The sequence below is a fragment of the Palaemon carinicauda genome, chromosome 2 (genome assembly GCF_036898095.1).
Source record: "Palaemon carinicauda isolate YSFRI2023 chromosome 2, ASM3689809v2, whole genome shotgun sequence".
NCBI classification, from domain to species: Eukaryota; Metazoa; Arthropoda; class Malacostraca; order Decapoda; family Palaemonidae; genus Palaemon; species Palaemon carinicauda.
In genome coordinates, this window is record NC_090726.1 from 129,988,642 (window position 1) to 130,011,675 (window position 23,034).

Sequence of the window (23,034 nt, forward strand, 5' to 3'; positions counted from 1 at the left end):
TACCATCACTTTGGATTTGGTTTGATGGATGTGTTAGGTAGTGGCTGTAAGGGGGGGGGGCGCCTCGCAGGGGCTAGGCCTAGGTAGGGGTACAGGGCCCTAGGTTAGGTGGTTGAATTAGGTTCGGTAGTGTCCCAAAATTCACTGTGGCCTTGAGGGGGGGGTCGCAGAGGGGGCGGAGCCCCCCCCCCCGGTAGGCCTAGGTAGGGGTACAGGGCCCCTAGGTAGGGGTACAGGGCCCCTAGGCTAGGTTAGGTGGGTTTATTAGGTTCAGTAGTGCCCTGAAAATCACTGTGGCCTTAAGGGGGGGTCGCAGGGGGCCGGAGCCCCCCCCCCCCCCCCCCCGGTAGGGCTAGGTAGGGGTATAGGGGGGAGGGGTGGTGGAAGGATAAGTATTCATTTATTGCAAATATCATTTGACGCCCCCCCCCCCCACCCAAAACCCCGGTTCCCACCTGGTGTCCCCCTTAATTGTTGGGATGAAGTAGGGTCTTTCTGCATTCTAGAACAACTTGTTGTTTTAACTCCAATTACATAGTAAATCTCTAAATCAGATGGTTTGCGGTCAAAATAAACGTTAAATTCGTTGGAACTACACTATTTCTGATTAAACAAATATATTTTTTTGGGCTCAAGCCATGGCGTCCTGATGGAAGGTTCCTGTTTGGTAGCTTCCTTGGGTATAAGACTACTAAGATATTCCCAGAGAATTTAACCACAGGTTATCACAGAATTCTAACTTCTGGAGCGAGTATCTCAAAGGTTTCCCTTTAAGACATCGTAATACAACAGGGGACACGCATGTCTGAACGTGCCACATAGCTATCTCCACCCCGAACAGAGTTAATGCTTCGGTGTGTAAGGGCTGAGAATAGCTGGGAGCCGTTCCACAGCTAATCTCACTCGTGGCTACTACTGATACTCGAGACGTAAACAAACGGACGCCATTGCTCTAATGACGTCACGCGCGTCTTCATCCTTTGTTTAGTAGCTGCCCTACTTAGACGGATTTTCCCTTGTGTTAACTTTATCGCTTTGCATCTTCGCTATGTCGTTACCTTCAGCCTCGCCTTCTTCTGGAAAGTTGAGTACAAGGTTCCAGTATTGTTTAATTAAGCTCTGGCCGTAAAGTAAATATTATTTCGCGAAATAATTGATGTTTTGTGGCAGAGCTGTGCCTCTACCGGACCCGCCATTTTATGGCGTCGTTGTTGTTTTGCATGTCTTATTTAGTTAGCCACAACAACGCTTCCGGCATTATATACTAATCGAATACATTAGTTTATTTAGTCTTCATAGCTAGGAACTTTTATATCGTGTTTAGACGCTTTTTATCGGTCATCGATTGACCTCATACCAGTCGGCTACTATAGCCCCCAGGCCAGGAGCCTACATACAAGTGTTCATGCATGATTTATTAGTGATCCTAGACTAAGTTATGAAGATAGTGGCATTATTATTTTACAATACTTTTGACTAGTGATGCAAATGTTTTCGCCTTCAGGGACCATATAGGGGATAGGCTAGTCAGTGATTCTTTCTAGCCTAACCTAACCTTAGGACCCCTATATGCTTCCTTCATCCCCTGCCTTGGCACTCCCTCTATTTAGCCTTGATCCCTTTTCTGAGTAAAGGGATTAATTGTCTAATAGAGTATTTATATCGCCTCTCAGTCCTCCCTAAAGGAATGAACCCCCTTTAGGATTGCGTCTGAGAGTGAGGTTAGGCTAGCCTACCTCTATGGCTAGGATAGTCTATGACTTTCCTGCGATAGCGATACGTCTTCTTCCTTGCCTAGTTCAGGACTTTTAGCCCTGATCTAGGCCGGGTTAGGAAGGTTTCTCTGTTCCATGCTGAAACTGTACTCTTGCACCGTTTTAGCCGATCAGCCTAATCTTAGGTTAGGGAGTGTCCTCCCTTCCCTTTGTGGCCGCTCTGGTACAGAAACCCTTCCTGGGAAGACCTCTCTCTTCTCCCTCCCCACCTATCTCTTGTATAGCCTAGCCTATGCTTAGGTTAGTTTATACTCATCTGTCCCCTGTCCTACAAATCCTCCTTAGGGTGGATGAGTAGGACTACCCGAGCTTCCCTGTGCTGTCCGCTCTGGTACATATACCTTCATAGTGTCCTATAAGGTTAGTTACTAGTGTAGCTCTGCATAGGGGAGTCTCCCCCCCCCCCTCTTGGGTGTTCCCTAGTCCTCCCTTGGGCTACCTGCTCCCGGTCCCTAGTGACCCCTGCTTATGGATGCTAGAGCCTGTCTCTATCATGGGTACACCCCCTCAGGGAGGGGGAGGGATGTCTGGAACCCTGACGGTACTTCCTGCATCCTTTCCCCCCTCCCCCTGTCTCTCTATCTATCCGGGTGCCGGTCTCTTGCCGCCTCTACTGTCGGCAATACCTGCCTCCCTCTTGGTGACTTCCCTACCCTTGCCGCCAGCCCCCCGTGTACCGAGGGACTGCCGGCTGCCGCCGGCTACTACCGGCAGCTCTCCTACTCCTATCTAATCGTCCGCTTGCCGGTCGATCTCCGGAGTGCCGGCATATACTGCCGGCAACCCGATACTACCTGTACCATCCTTACCCCAGTCACCAATCCGGCATCCTCCGGCTGCCGGAGCCGCCGCTCCCTGCCGGCGTGCCGCCGTTGTGCCGGCGGCCGCCATCCTGGTATCTAACTGACTTTGAAAATTGTCTGTTCTAGTGCCAGAATCTACGCTGGAGCGAGCTCCGGCGTGCCGGCGGCTTGCCGGATACCCCGGAGGCGTCAAGAATACTTGCACCCCCTCTCTGTAGCTATCATAAGACTAAGATAGCCCTACATTGCAAATAGATAAGCTGCTTTGCTTTTAAGATCAGTACCTAGTACTGCTCTATTAGTGATCATGCTGTCTCTTTGCATTCTTCTATTTCCAGCATGCTATGTGCATCTTAGCGCGGCTGGTTGCCAGAAGCAGTTACCCTTAATGAGGCCTTCTGGCTCTTAACTGGGAACCGAATGAATTCGATCCCAACCTTGTCCTTGGCTTTCCATGGAGTTCCAATATAATGGGAATCCTAGGAAACTATATCCAATGATCTCGGTCATTTGGATTATCCCAGGACCAAGCCTATGGTAACCAGCCGGGCGAGATGCATGGAGCGTGTTCTCCTTTACTGTTTCATTCTCTATGCATCACACCTTCTTTAAGTTAAAATTAATGATTAATATTAACTTAATTTAAGAGCCATTCCTATGACTCCCCCATACTCATTTTCTCTTTCTTTCACAGGAGGAGCAGATGAAGTGTGACTTCGCCTACTGTGCTGTGAAACGCTCGCAGTTTTACGGACATACGGCGTGCAGGACTCACGCCCCTTGCTCAGACAAGAAAGGGGATTGGAAGTTCTGGAATCCACTGGAATGTACGGTCTGCCAGGCCTACCTAGTTGAGGCCTTCCATAACCCTCCCTCAGCGGAGGTTAGAGACATTGCTCGTGAAAAACTGCGCAAGTGGGTGCGTGGTTTTCAGAGAAATGCTACTGGACCGTACCTGGCCACCGAAGAACTGAGGTCCCTGTTGTTCCCTAAGGCCTCCCCTGATTCAGTGGTTCCAAAAGAAGCAATCCCCACTGTCCAAATTACGGTGGAACCTGATGTGGTCATGGCTCAGTCCATGCACGAGTGTCGTTTAGATTCCGAGGATGATGAACAGATCTCTGACGTCTCGGAAGACACGGAGAAGACGCTTATGGCCCAAGGAGCCGAAGAGGACGAAGACAAGGTGGAATACACCGAGTCGGAGATTGGAGCTACTCCCTCGTCCATCCCTCCGCCTACTCCTACACCGACGGAAATGTCCATTCCGTCTACCTCCTCGACCCCGGATCCTTCCTCTTCTACCCAAGAACTGATCCGACTGATTAGAGCTGTCATGGACGACAGACTGAAGGAGAACCAGGAGTCCATCAGGTCTATGATTGGATCCAGAGACCCGAAGAAGATCTCGGTCAAGGATCTCCCAGCTTGCTCTCATGCCAACCCGTGGAGGTATGCAGAGCATATGGTTATTGCGACCGGCAGGATCTTTGTTAGTGACAAAATCGGCACGGTCCCGCTGGAAGATGTGGAGTTCTTCCCAAGCTTCGAGGCCTACCCGGACTGTTACGTCCGGCTTCGTTCCGAACCTGCCTCGAAGGAGGAGACCGAACCTAAAGAAGAGATAGTGTTCGATCTCGCAAAGGCCCAGGCTATGCTAGCCTCCGCATTTAAGAGCAGGGGCTTTACCTGCTCTAAGCTTCCTGCCTTGAGCAAGAAGCATCCTACATATGTCGCACCTGACACTGCGATTCTCCCTTTTTTGGAAAAGGCCTTGGCTGCATGCCTTAAAGCGGCGGAAGAAGGAAAACCCTGCCCTGCACTGGAGGAGTGCAGACCCTTCTCCATCGTGACACCCCCTGACACTAGACAATGGAAAGATGTCCAACATACTTTCGTCGTGGGTAGGCTCGATCCTGACGTCGCCGGACGTCAGTTTAATGAAGACCTCCCTAAGCTCAATGATCACCTCCTTCGCCGGGAACAAGACACGAAGGAGAGGCTTGCGGCATCTCTTTCTCATCAAGTCCAACTTGAAGTTATGGCCTGTGACACAGCAGTACCTGATCACTACATGGTACTAGCCAAATCCCACTTACTCACAGTAATGAAGGACTTGTACCATTTCATAAAGGCTCGTAGAGCCTGTCGTGAATTCGTGTTTGTCGGTGCCACCGTGAAACACGAACCCCGGAGGCTGATTTCCTCCAACATCTGGGGAAAGCACCTGTTTCCTTCTGACCTTGTCAAGGAAATAACTGACAGAGCCGCCACGGAGAATAGGAACCTTCTCCACAAGTGGGGCATGTCCAGAAAAAGGAAAACCTCTCAGGACGATGGACCTCAGCCTAAGAGGAAACCTCAGAAGCCAAAACCCCAGCAACGTCAACAACGACGTCAGTTTCCGGGACCCGCTACCTCCCAAGTGGTTGCCCAACCACAACAGACCTTTCAATTGGTCCCCCAACCGGTGTTGTCACAGTCACCGGTCTTCACCCCTGCCTTTGAGCAGCCATCCACTACCTTTCATGCCAGAGGTAGAGGCTCGTCCAGGGGTGCAAGCAGAGACGCCTCTCGTCGTCCCTCCAGAGGTAGAGGAGGAAAGGGAGCTAGCGGCCGAGGCAACAAGTCCTCGGGACACCAGAAGCAATGAAGTGCTTCCGGTGGGAGGAAGACTCCGCCAATTCCAGGATCGTTGGACCTTCGATCCTTGGGCACACAGCATCATCAAGAACGGTCTAGGCTGGAGTTGGGTGCAACCACCCCCAATCTTCCAGCGGTTCTTTCAACAATCGACCCCCATCCTGGAAGAATATGTTCTAGACCTCTTGAACAAGAAGGTGATAAGGAAGGTAAAGTCCACCAGGTTCCAAGGGAGACTGTTTTGCGTTCCCAAGAAGGACTCAGACAAGCTCAGAGTCATTCTGGACTTATCCCCCCTCAACAAGTTCATAGAGAACAACAAATTCAAGATGCTGACGCTTCAACAAATAAGGACCCTTCTGCCTCAAGGTTCCTACACGGTCTCTATAGACCTGGCGGATGCCTATTGGCACATTCCAATGAACCATCACGCTTCCTCCTACCTAGGATTTCGACTCCAAAGAAAAAGCTACGCCTTCCGGGCCATGCCATTCGGCCTCAATGTGGCCCCTCGGATCTTCACAAAGCTGGCGGATGCCATAGTACAACAGCTCCGCCTAAGAAACGTCCAGGTGATGGCCTACCTCGACGACTGGCTAGTCTGGGCTCCATCGCCCGAAGAGTGTACAAAGTCTTGCGACGAAGTTACCCAGTACCTAGAACACCTGGGATTCAAGATCAACGAGAAGAAATCTCGCCTCTCTCCGGCTCAGAAGTTTCAGTGGCTGGGAATCCACTGGAATCTTCAGTCACACCGCCTTTCCATCCCCCAGAAGAAAAGGAAGGAAATAGCAGGGTCTGTCAAGCGACTACTGAAATCCAAACGCATTTCAAGACGACAGCAGGAACGAGTTCTAGGCTCTCTACAATTCGCCTCAGTGACAAACCCAGTGCTTCGTGCACAGCTAAAGGATGCCGCGGGAGTCTGGAGACGATCGGCATCCATCGCTCGAAGAGACCTCAAGAGACGGCTTCCAAACAGACTTCGACGCCTCCTAAAGCCGTGGTCGGAAGCAATGGCCCTGAAAAGGTCCATTCCTCTCCAACACCCTCCTCCATCACTCAACATCCACACGGATGCCTCACTGGAGGGCTGGGGAGGTCACTCCCACCTGAAACAAGCTCAAGGGACCTGGTCTCCACTATTCAAGACGTTCCACATAAACATCTTGGAGGCCATGGCGGTCCTTCTTACTCTGAAGAAGCTATCCCCGCCGCCCTCGATCCACATCCGTCTAACCCTAGACAACTCGGTGGTAGTTCGTTGTCTCAATCGCCAAGGCTCAAGATCGCCCCAGATAAATCAGGTGCTTCTCCCAATCTTCCGTCTGGCGGAGAAGAAGAAGTGGCACCTGTCTGCAGTTCACCTACAAGGATTCCGCAACGTGACAGCGGATGCTCTATCTCGGACAAACCCGATAGAGTCGGAATGGTCTCTAGACGCAAGATCATTCTCCTTCATCTCTCATCAAGTCCCAGAACTTCAGATAGATCTCTTTGCAACGAGCGACAACAATCAACTTCCTCTGTACGTAGCCCCGTACGAGGACCCCAAAGCAGAAGCGGTGGACGCCATGTCACTGGACTGGAACAGATGGTCGAAGATATACCTGTTCCCTCCCACCAACCTTCTGTTGAAAGTCCTCTCCAAATTGAGAACCTTCAAAGGGACAGCGGCCCTAGTGGCTCCCAAGTGGCCCCGGAGCAACTGGTACCCCCTGGTCCTGGAGCTGCAGCCCAAGCTGATCCCTCTCCCGGGCCCAGTTCTCTCTCAACAAGTACAGAAGTCGACTGTCTTCGCTTCATCATCGAAAATCAAGGACCTTCATCTCATGATTTTCTCTCCCTTGCCGCAAAGAAGAGGTTTGGGATCTCGAAGAAAAGTCTAGACTTCCTAGAGGAATACAAGACCGAATCCACGAGACGGCAATATGAATCATCCTGGAGGAAATGGGTCTCCTTTGTTAAAGCAAAAAATCCTAAAGAAATCACCATTGATTTCTGTATGTCCTTCTTCATTCACCTTCATGGACAAGGATTAGCAGCCAATACGATTTCAACCTGCAAATCGGCTTTGACTAGACCAATTCTATATGCTTTCCAAATTGATCTGTCCAACGACATCTTTAACAAATTGCCGAAAGCATGTGCTCGCCTACGCCCAGCACCCCCTCCGAAACCGATCTCCTGGTCACTAGACAAGGTGCTCCATTTCGCCTCCAACTTGGACAATGATTCATGCCCCCTCAAGGATCTGACTCAGAAAGTTATATTTTTATTTGCTCTCGCCTCGGGAGCTCGAGTCAGCGAAATAGTGGCATTATCAAGAGAAGAGGGACACATCCTGTTTGCTGATTCAGGAGAAGTGACCCTCTCCCCTGATCCGATGTTTCTCGCCAAAAATGAATTACCCACCAAAAGATGGGGCCCTTGGAGAATATGCCCCCTGAAGGAGGATGTCTCTCTATGTCCAGTAGAGAGTCTCAAGGTCTATCTTCGCAGAACTTCGAACTTTGGTGGAGGCCAACTCTTCAAAGGAGAAACATCGGGCAGCGACCTGTCACTGAAACAATTAAGAGCGAAAATCACCTACTTCATTCGCAGAGCGGATCCGAACAGTACACCCGCTGGTCATGATCCTAGAAAAGTGGCATCTTCTCTGAACTTCTTTCAGAGCATGGACTTTGAGAGCCTTAAAAACTTTACGGGCTGGAAGTCCTCGCGAGTTTTCTTTAAACATTATGCGAAACAAGTGCACGAAATCAAACATTTTGTGGTAGCCGCAGGTAGTGTTATGAAACCTGCACCTAACTCTGCGTAGAACAGTGAGTTACTTGGGACTCTAACTCTTCGGGTGCCTATGTTGACCCTCGAGTGATTCATAGTGATGTCTAAAAACACTTAGTGCTTTTATAACTGTTCTTATCCCAGGTGAAATGTCATAGTGTCACACAAGTGCCGCATGCCTTGAGCATGATGTGTTGTTTAAAGACTTGCGTTCCTCGAGAACGAGTACCTACTAATCCTGAAATTCCTTTTCAGACTCAAGAGCAAGCCTTTATTTCTATGTACATTATTATTACTGTAAATGAACTTTACTTTTGCTGTAAATTATTTAATTTCTGCATTGTGAAATAAAATTTCTATTTTATTACTTATGCGTCTCTTTCAGCTCCTACTTACTATGAAATACATACTGTCATAGTTTTATTTATTCCTCCTTTCCTATGGTCATGAAGAATTTATGATGTCTAATCCTAAATTATATTCACCTTGTCTCAGTAAGGTTCCTACACGAATACTTACTTCGAATAATCAGGAGATGAACTCTACACACAGTGCCCAACCACCACTGGCCTACTTCAGAATGTTCCTATACAAATATCAAACATTCTGCTTCATCTCTAAGTTCTTAAAAGTTCTTCTGTCAAGATGAATAGCCCTTCAATACCACTTTGACGTCGGCATAGCCCATGGGAACTTCCTACCAATGGGGGGCAGGATACTTTGTTCCTATGGTTCTTACCTAAGATTACTTTGCTGTTTTGTCAATGCCTAGGCACTTAACTCTGGGGGAAAATCTACCACGATACATTGATTCTCTGGTACTCTTCCATCAGGACGCCATGGCTTGAGCCCAAAAAACGGATTTTGAGCGAAGCGAAAAATCTATTTTTGGGTGAGATAGCCATGGCGTCCTGATGGACCCTCCCTACTACTTCGTTCAGTTTGTTCCCACCCTACACAATTGTATCATGGTGATGGGCAGCAACTGGCGCCAGGATAAAGACGCGCGTGACGTCATTAGAGCAATGGCGTCCGTTTGTTTACGTCTCGAGTATCAGTAGTAGCCACGAGTGAGATTAGCTGTGGAACGGCTCCCAGCTATTCTCAGCCCTTACACACCGAAGCATTAACTCTGTTCGGGGTGGAGATAGCTATGTGGCACGTTCAGACATGCGTGTCCCCTGTTGTATTACGATGTCTTAAAGGGAAACCTTTGAGATACTCGCTCCAGAAGTTAGAATTCTGTGATAACCTGTGGTTAAATTCTCTGGGAATATCTTAGTAGTCTTATACCCAAGGAAGCTACCAAACAGGAACCTTCCATCAGGACGCCATGGCTATCTCACCCAAAAATAGATTTTTCGCTTCGCTCAAAATCCGTTTTATTCCAGTTTCCCCATAATGGATGAAACTGTAAATTTACCCTTCTTTTGTTTCATCATGCACTACAAAGTTACACTCTTGACATAACACTTTCATATAGGTATCTAGCTGATGGTGTATATATTTCACAGTCACTGCTTCCTGTGCACAATTAGGGCATAACAACTTCGCCATAATATTTGCTATCTTTGATTCGGCAAATATAGATTTAGTGCTTGCCTCTCCCAAGGCCAAGGCCTCTCCTTTCATAGTTTCAGATACCTCTCCCACCAACAAACGTTTTCTTTTCATAGCACTCGTGACTACACGAGTGGAGCTAGAGGCCACATGCTTGGTTGCTGGGGTGCTGTCAGAGGATGAAATAGAAATGTTTCCACTCCTTGCTTTTTCCATTTTCTTAGCCCTCATGGCTTTAGCAAGTTCTTGCCTGCTTAGCACAGTCTTCTTGCGTTTGGGCATGTTTGTAACTACAAAAATAACACAAAGAACGGAAAATGAACGTCTTCAGGCAGAGCTCTGATAATGTCACAACGTCTTCCTATCAAAATCACTGAGCTCTGGGACTGGGTAGTGGGTTCAAGTTGGGTAATCACAGTCACCACACTACCATCACTGAGAAGGAATGTTGCCATTTTGTGATTTTATAAATCGACAGAATTTTCGAAATATAAACAATAAAAACAAACAAAAATAATTTTGACAGCTGCTGCGTGTTGTTTACTACGCATGGGACCACGTGGGTACCGCGGGAGACGTCAATAATATAATAAAATAATAAAAATAAAATACTTAGCGGTCGAGTTTTGCTATGAAACTCCGGGAGTGTTGCCGAATAGTAGAATTTTTCAATATGTTTAGTTGAAATTCCATAAAACTTCGATTTTTCGCTTACAAACTGGCAAGTGTATGAGTCATTTAAGAAATATTTTGAGAAGTCATCAGAAACAGGCTTCTTTGGATAGATATTTCTCCAAAAGAGAAGTGTCAGAGAGCAAAGATGATATAAGTGATTCTATTAAAAAAAAAAAAAAAAAAAAAAAATAATTTTTTAAGTTCTAAAAAAATCATAAAAAATTTCAAGAGAAAAATAATAAAAAAAAAAAAGTATTCTTAATTTTAAGTGTTTAATAGTAAGAATAAATTTATTAAGTGTACATAACATAATTAGCATTGATACGTTTTTATATCTGCTGTCTCCTCCCCACTCTGCCTCCACCAGCTCAAGTCACGTCACTCCAAAGGTAAATAAAATTTAATTTTTCCTTTACAGTACAGTATATAATTTTTATTTATAATGTCATTTAATTATATACTGTACAGTACATGTATATTATATATATAAGTATACTGTAGTACAGTGCTTACTATACTATTTTGTTACTAATTTTTTAATATCTACTGTATATAAAATTTTTATGTTTTTACCTGGGGTTTTGCACGCATTACCTATTCTATTTCCCGCCATACAATATTTTCACCATACGATACCAACTCCGGAACGGATTAATGTCGTATGGCGAGGGTCTACATTCATTTCTGTGTGTTTTCTAGGCAAATTTTATGCTTTAGGTATACTATATTTAGTTACTGTCTCTGACACTTTTTGCATTATTCATTACAACTATAATGAATAAATTTAACTTGGAAAAACGCAAAATACTTTTTTTCAATACAAAGTCAAAAGAAATTAACTACGTTCTTTATTTTCGGCCTTGATAAAAGAAAAGGTTTCATGTGAAGTTTATGAGGGACTACAATAAGTATCTTGACCTCAAATTTTTGAAGAAAAATTTATCATTCACACACACTGATAGGAAAAGGGTTGCGTAAGCGACCAGATGAGCTTATGTAAACTTAAGAAAAGGATGTTTTAGCCATAAAACATATAGTTTTCATTACAAATAACACTTGAAACATAAAATATCCACATTTTCCTGGTCGGAAATGCAATGATCTGAATTTCCAAAATTCCAAGCAGACATTGAGTCGGGCCCTTTAAACTAGTGGTAATCAAGATGTTTGAAAGTAAGCTCAAAAGTAATGGTGATACCTCTTGCGTTGCTAAGAAACGACATGCAATAACAATGAAAATTAAAATAATGGAGCCAGTAACTTGTCTAACCTAATTAACTGACAATGTATGCCACCTGTTCTACCTTGCAAGGTATGATTACTTACAACAGTAAATATTTTTTCTTTCTTTAGGATTTAAACTTTCCTTTAATCTGACTTCTAGCTAATTCTAAAAAAGATTGTGAATTGAATATTTTTTTTCATTCTTTATTGGCAATGTATGTTAGTTCAATAATATAAATATAAAAAACTGCATAATTTAGCTTGACGGCCTTTGCACAAAACAAATTATGCACGTACACAGCAAAAATGCACAATTATGCAAGAAAATATTTTAAATGATTGAGTTGAAAGCAAGAGAGGTAAAATGCAGTGAAAATTAGAATACAGTAGAAACTTTTTAAAATAATTTTAAATATAAAAAACAAATAGCTATAGGAATTCTTTATATAGCTGTTGTTTACGTTGATTAGTATACAGTATGTACACACTCAAGAGTTGGTATACTAATTCAACTTATATGTAATAGAGAAATTCTTGTTACATTCGTAGCCTAATTAATTTATCTAGCAAATGCAGGATCAGCTCACAGAAAATAGTGTAGGGTTGTGTGTTGCAACTTGTTTGACACTAATGATGTTGGACTCGCAACTTTTCAGCTTCCCAACGTATGTGGTTTACATGGTGGCTACTGTACCGGGACTGAAATTATTTTTAGTCACTTACTAAAAACATAGATTCTAACATAGAATATAAAATGGCAACTCAGAGATGGAAGACTATAATTTACTGAAAATTTTAGGATGTGTAATATTCATAAAGAAGTTTTAAAACAAAAAAATAATATAAAACTGACAATTGACTTTTTATGTATTTATACTTTATTTATAATTAAACTTAAAAACTTAAAAGGCAAATGTTTTTGTTTATCTTAGATGAAATTAACATTGGTTGATAAACATTCAAGTTAGGAATTCAAGCAAACCTTCCAAAACATTGGATCATTCAAACCTCATACTGTATTAGTAAGCAGAGTAATGAGAAACTATATTCCTCCTTCCTGTTTCCTGAAACTAAACTAGTTTAGCTTTTCAGTCCTGTGAAATTAAAATAGTGTTGATGGACCTTAGTGCATGTTGCATAAGACTTCCATAATTATGACAATCCTTTACACTCAGATCTTCCCAAAATGTACCACCCAGTACATATTACTAGGTATCCAGTTCATTCTATGTCAAACCTTCTCCTTCATAATGCTCAACACTACACAGTACAGTATTCCAGAAGATTTATTCCAGCTGTGATCAGATTGTGGAATGATTTCCTAAACTGGCAATTGAATTGGTTGAACTCTAGAAGTTCAAACTTGTAGCAAATGTTTTCATATTGCACAGGCTGACATAAGCCTCTCTTTAAAATTTATATAGGACAGATTTATTTTAAAGCAGTTACTGATCTTAAGATATTTTATATTATTTATTTATTACTACTCATATATATTTATTTCCTTATTTCCTTTCATCAATGGGCTATTTTCCCTGTTGATGCCCTTGGGCTTGTAGTATCCTGCTTTTCCAACTATAACAATAATAATATGACCTCGTGGCATCAACCTCCCTCTTAAGCCAGTAAATCATGTTTTCACATATTCTAACAATGTACAGTAAGTAAAAACCTTGAAAGGAAAAGACTATGATTGGTATTTAAATATATTATTTGAAAATCTAAAAATTCAGCATTATAGTAATATATTAGTACAGTACTGTACTCTTAAGCAATGATCATAATCCTTATAAAACAGGAACCACATAAAAGTCACATGAATATATAGCAAAGATTATAGTGCACATGGTAGTAACAAAAATAGGACTAAATGAAGTGTATACTATACTGGTAATAGGACTGCACAAACATTAGTCAAAAAGTCACCTACCAACCCATCATCTTACCTTCATACGAGAGTAGATTTGGTAGAAAGGCCATGAGCAAGAGTACACCATTGGCCGGCCAGTCTTGTTGAGAAAATAGCCAAACTCTGGGTAGCCTGTATAACAAATCTCCTAGTCATGTAACCATCATTGTCTTTTTATAAGTAAAGATGGTAGCAGTGCTTCTGTTGTGCAATTAAAAGGCCTTTCCATATCCATTTCCCATACATAAACAAACGAAATCACAGCAAGAATATCACAGAGCACTAGAGCAGCTTAGTTTTTTCAGTAATGTCTTTTAGTGTATGGAATGTATGCAACCATTTTGTACATGCTTGAAGTTAAACAAATTGATATCCTCATAAAAGTAGCAAGGACAACTTCCTACCACTCTAAACTTAACTATACTGTAATAGGATTTGATCATGGTTAAACACTGCTTAACCATTAACCATACAGTATAGTATGTGTCCACAGTCCATTTATCTACATCTTGAGTATTCCCCGGTTAACTTGTCTTTTGTCTGTCAGGCAGAAAAATTAGTCCTACTACACATGCTCCCATTGGATCACAAGGTATATCTCAAAGCTTTCCCCACTTTTTATGTTAACTGTATGTAAGGCAGAGAGATAGGTTTGGAGGAAGGTAATACTTATATAATTGGAGGGAGGGCACTCCCTACATGATGTATGATTAATTATTATCATTGTTAGTATGTATAGTTCTGTAAGATTGAATTCTTTGTAACATGCTTCTTTTTCTCCCTGTAAAGAAAAACAATTTGGAGGCACTGCCCATCAAGTTACATCTCTCTATAGGTAAAGCCTGGTGGTCTTTTGCAGGCAGAATAAGAGGTCCTCTTCAATATTGGTCACCAAAGACAAGGAGTTGATGAAGTGTGCACTGGAATAGTCCTGGCTACAAATGGTTCAAGATTTTCTGCATAACCAGAAGCAAACAAAAGACCCACTGTTAACCAACCCCTAATGAGTTTGAATTTCCCTGACAACGCATGAATCTTGTAGAACCATCTTGAAGACCAATCAATAGAGAAACCATTTCCATAATGAGGATTACCAAGTAACCTTGCTCAAGTGGTTAATCAAGATGCTTCAAAGACCTAACCATAACAATCAGGTTTGACTGATCCACAAAGAACCTCCATTTTTTACAGTACTATACCCTGTACCTGCAAGAAGGTGGATGTACATCACTCTGATGGTAAAGACAGATAATTACTTACAATTGTGTTAGACATCGAAGTCAGCATCTAGAAGTATACGATTGTACATTTTACTGGAATAATACCCCTTTCACTACACCAGTCATAGAAACTGTATCATTTGGCCTGGTAGCAAAGGATGCTAGTTGAAGTTCTGCTAAGTCTTGCAAAACTGCAGCTGCTTCCTGTGAAAAAACTTTATCCCTGGGAAAAACTTATATCTCATAGACCTTACTAGATAATCTTTAGGGATGAAGCTAAGAGCTATCTAGGTTGCTGTGGAATCTCTCGAGTGGTTGCTAAAGAACCTTTTTTTTGGTTGAAAGATCCATGGGATTACCTGTAACCATGAGCAGAAGATCAGTAAACCCCCTTTGAAAATGATATGATTTATTTTGTTTTTGGAAGTAACTTCTCCAGTACCTGAACTGGGAAAGGGAGTAAACATTGAGGTCATCCCATGGATATAACATTTTATTTATATTTTAGGGCTGGTCTACTGGATAAGTCAAGCAGTATAAAGGGAGATTGTGGCTTGCCTTTGTCATGAAAAAATTTAAGCAAGACTCTGCTTAAAGCGAAAGTATGGAACCAGTATCCCTATCAAGCCAAGATAACTGATCAAAGAATTCACCTTTTCAGGAAGATCTGGAATTCTAAACTGATAGAAGAAGGATTAAAACTGACTGACCAAGAATTCAAACTGGTGAATGCATTCTGCTTTGGTGTCAAAGACCGTATGGAAGTATGAAGCTCTCCTTGAAGACACTAGGTCCAACTTCTCCCAGTTCATATGAAGACTGAAGGTTTAGTAAACAAGATTCAGTAGGGGCTAAATGTCAAGTCAACTCAATTCCTGTTGCCTCCATCATCTTATATTAATTAGATGTGCCCATGAGGCCCCTGGTGCCCAAGGTTTGGGTAAAATACAAAGCCACATAAAAGCTGAAACACTGAATTTAAAACTGAAACTGCTCAATCAAGTCTATCTCAATCATTGTGAAGATGATAGGATAGCAAAAAAAAAAAAAAAAAAAAAAAAAAAAAAGAAGTATGACTAGATGCATCATCCATTGCCAAAGATTGATGGTATCCTTACAAGGAAAAGATATGAATTTTATATAAGTACTATAACCACTACTTTGGCAGCACTGTTTGAGTGAGGTACAGCCATAAGTCAATCATGTCTTACTAAATTCTTGAAATGACCAAAAAGTTAGTTATTCACAAAAAGTAGCACCTAACAAAGGTATTAATCTAATAGACAATATCAATGAATGCCTGCTTGATTAAAGAAAAGTTGATCTCTTTTATTACATGAGTAAACAAAATGGAAAAAAGGGGCTGAACAAGTTATCAATGAAAGAAAATAAAATGTTATTTTTATTAATAAAATAAATTTTTGAATATACTTACCCGGTGATCATATAAGCTGTCAGCTCTGCTGCCCGACAGAAAAACCTAAGGACAAAATACGCCAGCGATCGCTATACAGGTGGGGGTGTACATCAACAGCGCCATCTGTCGAGCAGGTACTCAAGTACTCCATGTAAACACAGAACCAATTTTCTCCTCGGTCCACTGGGTCTCTATTGGGGAGGAAGGGAGGGTCCTTTAATATATGATCACCGGGTAAGTATATTCAAAAATTTATTTTATTAATAAAAATAACATTTTTCAATATTAAACTTAGCCGGTGATCATATAAGCTGATTCACACCCAGGTGGGTAGAGACCAGCATTACATGTTTACATTATTATGAGCTAAGTATTTTGTATTTCATTTTAGCAGTTATTCAAAATAACAAACATAAAATAAATAAGTACCTGGTAAGGAAGTCGACTTGAACAATTACTCTGCCTTTTTAAGTACGTCTTCCTTACGGAGCCTCGCGATCCTCTTAGGATGCTGAGCGACCCCTAGGATCTGAAGTATCAAGGGTTGCAACCCATACAACAGGACCTCATCAAAACCTCTAATCTAGGCACTTCTCAAGAAATGACTTTGACCACCCGCCAAATCAAGTAGGATGCGAAAGGCTTCTTAGCCTTCCGGACAACCCAAAAACAATAATAAAACATTTCAAGAGAAAGATTAAAAAGGTTATGGAATTAGGGAATTGTAGTGGTTGAGCCCTCACCCACTACTGCACTCGTTGCTACGAATGGTCCCAGAGTGTAGCAGTTCTCGTAAAGAGACTGGACATTCTTAAGATAAAAAGACGCGAACACTGATTTGCTTTTCCAATAGGTTGCGTCGATTATACTTTGCAGAGATCTATTTTGTTTAAAGGCCACGGAAGTTGCGACAGCTCTAACTTCGTGTGTCCTTACCTTCAGCAAAGCTTGGTCTTCCTCATTCAGATGGGAATGAGCTTCTCGTATTAACAGTCTGATAAAATAGGATAAAGCATTCTTTGACATAGGCAAAGATGGATTCTTAACTGAACACCATAAAGCTTCAGACGGGCCTCGTAAAGGTTTTTAAATAGAACTTAAGAGCTCTTACAGGACATAAGACTCTTTCTAGTTCATTTCCAACCATACGATAAGTTTGGAATATCAAACGATATTGGTCAAGGCCGAGAAGGCAGCTCGTGTTTGGCTAGAAAACCAAGTTGTAGAACATGTAGCCGTTTCGGATGAGAATCCGATGTTCTTGCTGAAGGCATGAATCTCACTGACTCTTTTAGCTGTGGCTAAGCATATCAGGAAAAGAGTCTTTAAGGTGAGATCTTTCAGGGAGGCTGATTGTAGCGGTTCGAACCTGTCTGACATAAGGAATCTTAGTACCACGTCTAAATTCCAACCAGGTGTAACCAAACGACGCTCCTTCGTGGTCTCAAAAGACTTAAGGAGGTCCTGTAGATCTTTATTGTTGGAAAGATCTAAGCCTCTGTGACGGAAGACTGATGCCAACATGCTTCTGTAACCCTTGATAGTGGGAGCTGAAAGAGATCGTTCTTTCCTCAGATATAAGAGAAAGTCAGCTATTCGAGTTACAGAGGTACTGGTCGAGGATACGGATACTGACTTGCACCAGTTACGGAAGATTTCCCACTTCGATTGGTAGACTCTAAGGGTGGATGTTCTCCTTGCTCTAGCAATCGCTCTGGCTGCCTCCTTCGAAAAGCCTCTAACTCTCGAGAGTCTTTCGATAGTGTGAAGGCAGTCAGACGAAGAGCGTGGAGGCCTTGGTGTACCTTCTTTACGCGTGGCTGACGTAGAAGGTCCACCCTTAGGGGAAGTGTTCTGGGAACGTCTACTAGCCATCGAAGTACCTCGGTGAGCCATTCTCTCGCGGGCCAGAGGGAAGCAACTAGCGTCAACCTTGTCCCTTCGTGAGAGGCGAACTTCTGCAGTACCTTGTTGACAATCTTGAACGGAGGGAATGCATATAGATCTAGATGTGACCAATCTAGTAGAAAGGCATCTATATGAACTGCTGGTGGGTCCGGGATTGGTGAGCAAAATATTGGGAGCCTCTTGGTCATCGAGGTTGCGAAGAGATCTATGGTTGGCTGGCCCCAGGTGGCCCAAAGTCTCTTGCATACATCCTTGTGGAGGGTCCATTCTGTTGGAATTATTTGTCCCTTCCGACTGAGACAATCTGCCATGACATTCAAGTTGCCTTGGATGAACCTCGTTACTAGTGAAATGTCTAGACCTTTTGACCAGGTGAGGAGGTCCCTTGCGATCTCGTACAATGTCAGAGAGTAGGTCCCTCCTTGCTTGGAGATGTACGCCAAAGCCGTGGTGTTGTCCGAGTTCACCTCCACCACTTTGCCTTGAAGGAGAGACCTGAAGCTTTTCCAGGTCAGACGTACTGCCAGTAGCTCCTTGCAGTTGAAATGCATTGTCCTTTGACTCGAGTTCCATAGTCCCGAGCATTCCCTACCGTCTAATGTCGCACCCCAGCCTACGTCCGATGCGTCCGAGAAGAGAACGTGGTTGGAAGTCTGAACAGTCAGGGGAAGACCCTCTCTAAGGTTGATATAGTCCTTTCACCAAGTCAGACAAGACTTTATCTTTCCGGAAACCGGGATCGAGACCGCTTCTAGCGTCTTGTCCTTTTTCCAGTGAAAAGCTAGATGGTATAGAAGAGGACGGAGGTGTAGTCTTCCTAGTGACACAAATTGATCCACGGATGACAGTGTCCCTACCAGACTCATCCAAAGCCTGACTGGGCAGCGTTCCTTCTTCAGCATCTTCTGGATGGATAGCAGGGCTGGGGGTTGATCGTCTTGTTCAGCAACGTCCTCATCAGAGGGTTCCTCATCCGAAACTGATGAGGAAACGGCAACGGAGTGGGCAACGTCTGACTCGCTGAATCCGGTCGCACTGGTGGATGCGTGACGGAGCCGGACGCAATATCATGGCACTGCTGCACAGTCTGTGAACTGTCAACAACCATGGGTGCGCGAGGAAGTACAGCGTCAACCCGAACTGTCTAGACTGTCTGGGTTGTGCAGTCAACACCCTACCGGGTTGCTGAGGTTGACGCACTGCGTCACAACAAGTCACCTCTGCTGGTTGTTGAACGTCTTCCTAGTGACACACTGAACGTCAACAACCACCTCCGAGCGTCGCTTATCGTCAACGTGCGACTGGCAACCCACACTGGGTCGCATCGGTGGAGGAACCACCTCAACTGGCAGATGCGAGTAGGATACCTCAGCGTCAACAGGGCGCACAACCAACCGGTTGGAAGGTTGTTGGCCAGAAGGTTCTTCTCCGCATTTAAGTCCTCTATCAAGGACACAAGCTTGGACTGCATGTCTTGCAGCAAAGCCCATTAGGGTCTACGGGAGCAGGTGTGGCAACAGACGGGGTTAGCGACTGAGGCGGAACCATTTACCATCCCTGGAAGCCTTGTTATGTGTGACATAATAGTACAGCAAAACTTCAAAGGCTCGACAAAAGTTGAGAAGTTGACCTGTAAACAACTTGGAGCGTCTCCTGGCTAGGCGCCAGGGCGAGTCTACCAGAATTGAGAAGTCCATCTGGGCAGAGGCATGAACTCCCAAGCCGAGAACTTCTCTCGTGTCCTATCAGACTCTCGCTCTATAAGCCAGTTTAAAAGAAGGGAAATCAAAGGCTGTATCCCTAAAACTCCTCCTGATGCAAAAACCAGTCGCCTAGCCAACGTAACGCTCTCTAGGAGAGCGAGAGAGCACTAGCTTAACAACAACGGCTTCGAAGTAGCTAGGCCTAGTGTAAGTTCTGACGTTTAGGCGAACGAGGAGCATCAGTTACAAGATCCGGACGAAGATCCTTAAAAAATCATCATGATTTAATTAAAGTCCATAGGAGGCTAAGCAGCTTAAGGCTCCTCTCCAAATGACAGAGTCCTCAAAGGAATATCAGTAGGAGGGAGAACAGCACTTACTCATCTACAGGAACCTTGTCCGATAAAAGCTAGGTTATCTCAGTGAGTCTCTCACTGGTGCATTAGTAGCAGACCAGAAGGCAACGTCATGTAACTGCTTGACAGTCTGTGAACTGTCAACAACTGAACTGTCAACCACAACAGGTGCGTGAGGACATACAGCACTGGTGCATTAGTAGCAGACCAGAAGGCAACGTCATGTAACTGCTTGACAGTCTGTGAACTGTCAACAACCATAGCTGTGTGGGGAAGCAAAGCTTCTACTCCTGACTGACTAGTCTGCTGTGGGCGAGTAGCGGTAACCACCGTGGGTTGCGGAGGTTGACGCACAGCGTCAAAACAAAGCAACTTAACTCCACCCTCCTGTTGTTGTGGTAACTCGCGAACGTCAACGGAGGGTTCCGTGCGTCTGTGAACGTCAACGTGCGGCTGGCAGGGTACACTGCGCATGGGTAGTGGAACTCTCACAGCCGGAGTGCGGGAGCAGGTAGCGTCAGCGTCTACTGTACGCACAACCGTGGTTGGTTGTAGGCTAACGGGTGCAGCGTCAACCTTTTCCTCACGATACTCCTGCATAAAAGATGCTAACTGTGTCTGCATGGTCTGCAGCAAAGACCACTTAGGGTCTACAGTAGCAGGTGCGGCAACAGACGGTGTTACTGCCTGTTGCGGTACCGCTTTGCCTCTCTTAGGAGGTGAGCAGTCGTCGGAAGACTGCAGCGAGTCCGAACTGACCCAGTGGCTACAACTGGGCCGTTGGACTTGCGCGGAAGGGACCGACTTGCGCTTAATAAGCTGCGAGACCTTGGTCCATGGTTTCTTACGAGAAACCTCTTCCGCAGACGAGAAGTAAATGGGCTCTCTCGTCTTTGTGTGGGTGGGGCGATCTTGGGTAGATACGCCCGAAACCACGGAGGGAAACGTCTGTTCGTTGATCAAGGCCTGACGAACCCATAAGTCGTTCGACATTACTTCTCCCCTGGGCTTGGGAGCTTGCAAGAGGTCCCGGACTAGGTGAACGACAGGCACGAACAGACGAACCCTCGGACGCAACACTAACATTTTGCGCATATCACTTTATCACTGCGATTTTCTGTTTTGCACTTATTTCACTGAAATCGAAACTTTTACTGATTTCTATCTGAAACACGCAATTCTACCCTCCATTAAAAGGTAGTAATTGCGAAAACAGTCGTATAATGCAGCTCATTAATACTAGCAAAAACAGAAAACATATATAAAGATAAAGAATTCAGTGGCTGGGAGAGACTAAACACTAGTTCAAATAAACTACGTTTACAATCTCTCACCGCACATAGCCTGGGGACAAGAATAAAACCCTAGAAACGTTTTACCTTCTTCCCCGTACAGCGACTAAGGAGGAGAGTAACACAAGAACAACGTTACCCGCATGAACGGAACGTTTTTTTCTCCTCTCTCTCCCTCCGTCTCTATCTCTCTCTCTCTTTCTCTCTTGATTTCGCACCTGAGAGAAGAGCCCCATTATATATCGTCAAAAAAAAAAAAACATGTTATTTGGCTAAAGGAAAAAACTGAAAGGTTTCCAAATAAAAAGTTCCTTTAATTTTAGAATTTAAACCATTTAAGCTAAGAAAGAATGAACGAAACGTCAGAATCGATTTACTCTTACTGCAAAGTGAAACCGTGATACACTCTCTCTCTATCGTAACGATAGAGCGCAAGTTGAACGTCCTGAACGTCAACAACTGCGTAGTCTAAAAAAACTAAACGTTAGTTCATCTTTGAAAACAGTACGAAGACTATCAAAGAAATTCTTTCATAAAACATTAAATTTAAAAAGTTTTAAATTCTTTAAAGGCTAAAGACGATATAACGGGCTCAACGTTGATTAACTTCGGTTCCAAGTTAGGACCGCCTACTATCAGGAAAGGTCGCATATAAACAAAACATAAAAATTTATTTTTATATGTTTATAATAAATGGAAAGTTAATCGAAGAGGCCTAATAAAGGCGGAGAGAAATAAAATATATAGATCTATAACGTGTTAAGCAAAATTACTAAAAACCTAAACACACTTCCGTCTAAGGGAAGGGTCGGCCATTTAAAAGTGAAAGAGAGTCCATACTCTCTTTGTCACCATAAATAAATCTATCCAAAACGAGTTCAAGTTTTGAGATGAAGATAAAACCCCTGCATAGCGAAAGCTCAAAACTAGAATAGTGTACTTCACCAAATAGTTGTGAAAACAAATCCAGTTAGTAACAGCGTATTTAGTAGGTCTTGCCAGTGGCACGACAGAGAGAAAATTGGTTCTGTGTTTACATGGAGTACTTGAGTACCTGCTCGACAGATGGCGCTGTTGATGTACACCCCCACCTGTATAGCGATCGCTGGCGTATTTTGTCCTTAGGTTTTTCTGTCGGGCAGCAGAGCTGACAGCTTATATGATCACCGGCTAAGTTTAATATTGAAAAATATCAATTAGTAAAAAGTGCTGTGCAACAAAAGGGAAAATCTGCTACAAGAAACTGTTAACAAAAAACTAAATGTTAATGAGCTCAATCTGGTATAAAAATCTTATACAAAGTAAACAATTGAGAAACTGTGAACAGTGTGTGTCTGCATTGTGAGAATACCTTCTGTATGACAGGGAAAAGACCAATAAGTTTGCCAATCCTGGGAATATTAGGAACAAACACATGAGCCCATACTCTGTGGCTAAAAGGGTTGTGATGAAACAAATGATCATAATTGCTGTTACCGTACAGGATTGATCCTCATTGTATAAAACTTACATCTAAAAAGACCATTCAAGGAACTATCATCCAGATGACCAAGTGTGAAAAAATTTATAGCTACCCAACTTTCAGATACTGTAGAAAACTACTTTGCAACCCACTCTGATCTTACTAATTTATTGCAGGATGCCTTCAGATAATTCTTTCCCAGTCACCCTGACCTATATTCCTGTGACAATCTTCAACTGATTTTGATTGTTATTGTACCTTTGTTAATAATTTTATATTAACCTTTATATTTTTAATAAA

General features: G+C 43.4%; 1 protein-coding gene across 8 annotated transcripts in view; it reads right to left on the reverse strand.

Moving 5' to 3' along the window:
• The window catches only part of LOC137626954 (alpha-N-acetylgalactosaminidase-like), a 219,820-nt gene that overhangs the window by 38,171 nt on the left and 158,615 nt on the right, over positions 1–23,034 (reverse strand). The window contains exon 7 of one of the 8 annotated variants that reach the window (XM_068357955.1): positions 13,414–13,508. The exons of the other annotated variants lie outside the window; for them this stretch is intronic. Coding sequence (XP_068214056.1) covers positions 13,414–13,508 — 95 coding nt within the window. The remainder of the gene's footprint in view (positions 1–13,413; positions 13,509–23,034) is intronic. 8 annotated transcript variants of the gene reach the window in all.